The following is a 5,584-nucleotide window of genomic DNA, read 5'->3' as shown; positions in this document are numbered from 1 at the left end:
CATCTCCACTCTCCACTCAACAGCCACTGAACAGAACTGAAGAACAAGGAGGGTAATGGCATATTCCTCTTATCCTTCCCTGCAAATTTCTCCCATTCTACTGCAATCGCCCAAGCGCCGCTCGCTATCGTCACACGATTCTTCAATTCGTCACCGCAATTCCTCCATTTCGATCCAACGGCGCCTTCTTGTGTCTCGTCCTCAAAGAACCCTCAAATGCTTCTCCCAGAGACAGCCCGCTAATGAAGAATACCAGATCGAGAGGCTCTTTTCCAACCTCAATCAAGCCACGCTCAAGAGGGAACCGGGTATTGTTTCTCCGCAAGGCTGATTTTGCTTGCTTACAATTGAATCGTGCTTTGTCTGGAGCGATATCATGGTTCTTACCAGAATGGTGTCTACGACAAATCTACTCTCGTAGAAATATGGAGTTAGGAAGCCAACCATACCTTTCGTTTTCTGTTATTTGCTGAAAAAAATCTAGATTAAAGAGAGGAAGAAGGAGAGGCGACGCGGTTCTGAATTTTGGAAAGCTTTTGTAGGAGGCTCTACTAATAGATATGTATATATATATATATATATATATTATACTTTAATTTATATAAATAATTATTAATAATAATTATTATTTAATAAATTTAATTCAATTTTTTTATTTTTTATTATTTTTTTTAGGTTACTACACAGTTGGAATGGGAATAACCCATCTTCCATCTTATATCCCTTCCCCCACCCTTTCAAATGAGCTTAAGTATAAAAGTCTCAAATTCTAACAACTGGAATGTTCCCTATGGGATCCCCAGCCAACTCAAATCATGATGTATACATAAGAATTAAACACCAGCTAATACCTTAAAAATTTTAGCTTTGGTATAATGAACCTAATAACGCAGATTATAAAGACACAATGGTTACAACTTGCTCCTTTCGTGCATTCATCTGTATGGTACCAAGTAAGATGGTAAATTATATATTTATTAAAGAGTCATTCAAATTTTTTAATGTAAGGAGGAAGTACAATAATATATTTAAGACGATAAATAAATGACACCCCCATCATTGGAATTGAAGCACCACTATTATTTTGGGAGAAAACATAGAGATCCATGACTACACATTGTAAGAAGTAATCTTGTCCATGGACTTTGCCAAAACCTCTTTGGACTCCTTAAGCAATTCGATACTTTTTGTTAGCTTGGATCTCTTTGCGGCCACTATGGGTGATTCCTCCATCATCCTTTGAACCCCACCCCTCTCAGGTGCCATAAAATCTTCAACAACCTCTTTCTCCAATTCTTTCCTCAACAAATATTCCAAACTAAGCTGCAAGTGCAGAGCCATTCCATCTATCAACCTCCCCAGCACAATCTTCCAGTATGCCACCATTCTCATTTTCAAGTCAAAAGCATCCATCAAAATACGAGTAGAATGCAACCCAACATCTCTCCAAACCTCAATCTCCCCGATATCTTCAATTGCTATTTTTGAAATCTCTTTATGTTCAACACCGCCTCTATTGTTCAAAACGCCACTCGCAAATGATTCTCGTTGGTTCATTAACTTATCCCAGTTCGTCGAGTACTCAGGATTATAAGTATAACCAGTGAGCTTCTCCATTTCCACAATCTCCGACACCCAGTTAATCGATCTTTCTTTCATCCTCTCAATGAGGCTGTGGCTGGCGCTAATTATAGACAAATGGAGATGGTAATAGTTTTCTGAACAGCGCTTCAACACAGAAGTCACCACATCCTCAACATAATCCCACACCTCCACCATAAAATTAATTGGAAAATAGGATATCCCTTCAATCTTTCTCTCAAGAATCATGAGGAAGGCAGAGCGAGGAAGGAAGTTAGGGAGTTCAATCATTTTAGACTCCTCCAAAACCATGATCTCCTCCATTAAAAAGTCCCTTCCCATATCACTTTCCTCACACTTATAGAGATCGTCAGAGTAGTGTTCAAGCATCTCCACCAACCGAGCAGTGCAGTGCATCTTCGGGTTATCTCGGTACTCGTTGAACTCTCCTCTCAGAAGAATTTTCCTAAGTGATTCCTTTGCCATTCCAACAATTTGAATAAAGGTTGTGTTAGAATTGGTGTATTCCCAAGAGGGGGGGTAAATTGGAATTTTAAAATTTATCACCTAGGTTAAGCCGGATAAACAGCAGTATATACACAACCTAGGGTCTGCCTATTCAATTTCCAAATGCGTAGATAAGTATAATGTGAAATTTAAGTCATACGCATCATTCACCCATAACATACATGTGCGGCTAATATAAAGTGCGGAAATATAAATGAACACACGATATGTTATCGGGGTTCGGCCAACCGTGCCTACGTCCCCGCCTCAAGCTCGCAAGCTAGAGGATTCCACTAAGAGCTCACTTAAGGGTGGAGCGGCACCATTTACAACCAGGTCAAATTAACACAGGGCTGACCTCAACCTTAACCAAGTCAATTAGCGGGGCTGACCTCAACCTACACGCCTTAACAAGACGACGCACCTAACTTTCCTAACCGGGTCTAAGCCAATCCGGGACTATTCCAGGGCTAGTCTCCCTCTTCAGGCCCGTGCCTGGAAATACAACCAATGTGTATTATACTGAAATGGTACAGTGATTGTGCTTTCAAGTAAAGCAGATATGTACCTAAATTCGCGCAATAATATACACCACAAATATGAAATAATTTGTAAGCTCAGTGTGGTCTAAGATGTCAACTCTCAAATAGATTTACTATCGTTGTAATGAGTGCGTGAGAGTGCAAACCTAAATGATCTTTGTATCACAGGATATTCAATCTAAGTGTTCAAACAAAGATATCATCCAGACTTCATATATTTCAATCAACAAGTTTTCTCAATACACATATGTATATGAAGCTCTAGCAACGTATAAGTTTGGTTTGCAAAAGGATATTCAATCTTTGTATTCAGCAAAAGATATATGAGTTAACGAGTATTGCAACAAAGATTTTATCACACTATCAAATATCTCATCAAATATTTTCAAGATTAATAACACAGTAGATATTTGAAAATGTTTTGCAACCAAAATACAAATACTATCTTCTTAAGATGTTGCAATGGAGGTGCAAATCTTAGAAGATCTATCAAAGTTTTCTTAGGATAGACTTATTAATAAAGTCCCCTAAGAATACTCAAGGTTTAGCTCTCAAGGATAATAAAACAATCAAATATGAATGGGAGAGCAAACCTACTTAGACTAGCACTCAATCAACTTACAAAGGGTTTAATTTGTATGAGAAGGTAAGTATGAGTGTAGGAGGCTTAAAAATGAGTATTATAGGGTTTTGAATTTTCAAAGAATTTTCCTTAATCAAAGTGGCTAATCCCCCTTAATCTTTGCAAATGAAGGCATATATATAGACAAGGGAGAAAATATGACCGTTGGGGACCTATAGGGTATTATTAGAAAAGTTTAATGGAGTTTAATGCATTTTAATCCTGTTTAGAAAAATATTAACCACGGTAAAAATGGGAACAACCTGAGAGGTCCGGTCGACCAAAAGTGGTTCGGTCGACCAGGACTTAAGTAGCTCGGTCGACCGGGAGCATTTTGAACTGAGTGGTCGGTCGACCGGAAAAAGGCGATTTTCAAAAATACCGCGGTTCGGTCGACCGGCCCCTTTTTGAACTGCATGGCTCGGTCGACCAGACCGTTGGGAATTTTCCCGAGACCTTTCGGTCGACCAAGTTGTTGAAGAACAAAAATGGTCGGTCGACCGGGAGGTCAAACTGTTGACCCCCAAGAGGTTCGGTCGACCGAGGTCAAATGACCTATAAGTGCTCGGTCGATCGGGCTTGGGTCAAACTGTTGACCCAGACCGGTTTCGGTCGACCGGGCCAAAATGAACTGAGTTGGCCGGTCGACCGAAAGTACACCAAGTGTGCATTTTGGTCCGTTCTTGCAGCATTCAAACCCTATTCAAGTGCCTATTACATACAAGTGCAAAAGTGAGTATCCTAAGGTCACTTGGGTCCAATTTGGAAACATCGGAAAACTCCGGTATCGATCGACCGACGGTTCACCCTAAGGTCTTTCTATGGTTCAGTTTGAGCTTACAAAGTAAATCATTCATGTGATGTGTGTGAGCTTATTACAAACCGAAAAACCCTAATTACTATTACAGACAATTTCACTGGAAAATATTATAATTAAGAGTTTATGAAATTGTCTTCAAGCCTTTCTTGCTTTGTGCACATCTTGATCTTATCATTCTTGATTCCTGCACAAAAACTCAACTACTCATTAGATACAATAAGTATTTGTCATAATCAAAACCGGGCGTGACCAATAAGGTCAACAGGTTGTCGTGGCCTCGGAAAGCAAAGACAATTGTTTGGGCATTGCCCTGAGTTCTGCAGCATTTGTGTTCAACTTGTCATTGATATTCTTCACGATCCCCGGCAAGCTCTTCCCAATGCTTGCAGCTTGAACCTCCACCAACCTCTGTGCCAAAGCAGGAATACCCACAATAGATTTATCGAGTTTGGAGAGTTGAGGATGGGAACTAAAAAGTTTAGCTTCTTCTTTTCTGGCCTCCTCATAAGACTCTTCGCCTATATGATTCCTAACGCATGTATAACCAAGTCCTATGTTCACATCATCAGAGGAAACTTTCTCACGCAGGCCCTCGGGAGCCTTGTCCACCTTCGTGACGACGGCAAGAGTCCTTTTTCCGGTCTTGTCCACACTTTGCGACATCCTGATGGATTCACAAGTGGGGAAATCAACAGTAGCGGATAGAACATTTAGTATAATGCTCTCTTTCGGTGTAATGTACTCCATGATAATGCCTTTTATCTGGTCATATATGTTTTCAGGTTGGCCATGAACAGGAACTCTGGTAATGCAGGGAAGATCGACCATTGTTAGATCCGGAACACCTTTTTTATTAACCACGAGAGTGAGCGGGGTGTTGGAGATTCCCTTCCCTTTGCCGGTGATCTCTTCTGTGGCGAGATTTATGGCTTCGGAGACGCTTTTTTCGTTGGTCGAAACAATTTTGTTGTTGAACTCGAGAAAGAGCTCGGTGTGTGGGGAGGGGGTGTGTTGGAGTCTCATGATGAGGGGAACTCTAGTGCAAATGCCTTGGCCTCGGGGGAGGTTGATGCCGGCAAGGGACTCGAGGACACTGGACTTGCCAGAGGATTGGTCGCCGATGACCACGATGGTAGGAAGCTGTATCCCTTCGGAAGTGATAAGGTGGCGAAGCTTGTCTATTGCATTTAGAAGGGGGCGAATGTTGTCATTGTAAGGGGACACAATGGGTGCATCAATATGGTCACCATTCTTGTTACCCATTATTGTTGGAGAGAGAGAGAGAGAGAGAGAGAGAGAGAGAGAGAGAGAGAGAGAGAGAGTTGTGAGGATTGTGTGATGTGATTGATAAATACACGAATGACATATTTATAACAGTCCAAATTAACTCTATTAGCTTTTTTTTTTTTTTTTTTATATATGCTTGGAAATTTTTTAGCTAAGATGAACTCATGACTTGTTAATATGGGTTAGAATAAACTCTTTTTATTTTTGGAAATGTAATTTTGCATT

At 40.5% G+C, this 5,584-nt stretch overlaps 1 protein-coding gene across 1 annotated transcript; it reads right to left on the bottom strand.

The window, feature by feature from the left end:
• Positions 1-960: 960 nt before the first annotated feature.
• On the bottom strand, positions 961-5,335 carry LOC131148387 (dynamin-related protein 4C-like). Its single transcript, XM_058098097.1, has 2 exons — positions 4,344-5,335; positions 961-2,092 (listed from the first exon to the last, which is right to left on the bottom strand). The coding sequence occupies exons 1-2, from the start codon at positions 5,333-5,335 to the stop codon at positions 1,111-1,113; spliced, it is 1,974 nt and encodes a 657-aa protein (XP_057954080.1). The 3' UTR covers positions 961-1,110.
• Between the last annotated feature and the right edge of the window lie 249 nt (positions 5,336-5,584).

Source organism: Malania oleifera, chromosome 2 (assembly GCF_029873635.1).
Source record: "Malania oleifera isolate guangnan ecotype guangnan chromosome 2, ASM2987363v1, whole genome shotgun sequence".
In the NCBI taxonomy this organism is placed as follows: Eukaryota; Viridiplantae; Streptophyta; class Magnoliopsida; order Santalales; family Ximeniaceae; genus Malania; species Malania oleifera.
The sequence above is the reverse complement of the archived record's forward strand: the minus strand, read 5'-3'. Positions and strand labels throughout refer to the sequence as shown.

What these genes read in the sequence shown, in the direction of transcription:
- LOC131148387 (XM_058098097.1), bottom strand. Translation starts at nt 5,335, where the DNA reads ATGGGTAACAAGAATGGTGACCATATTGATGCACCCATTGTGTCCCCT. An exon ending in TCTTTGCTTTCCGAGGCCAC is followed by an intron (nt 2,093 to 4,343) that starts GACAACCTGTTG and finishes CACCAATTCTAA; the next exon opens with CACAACCTTTATTCAAATTG.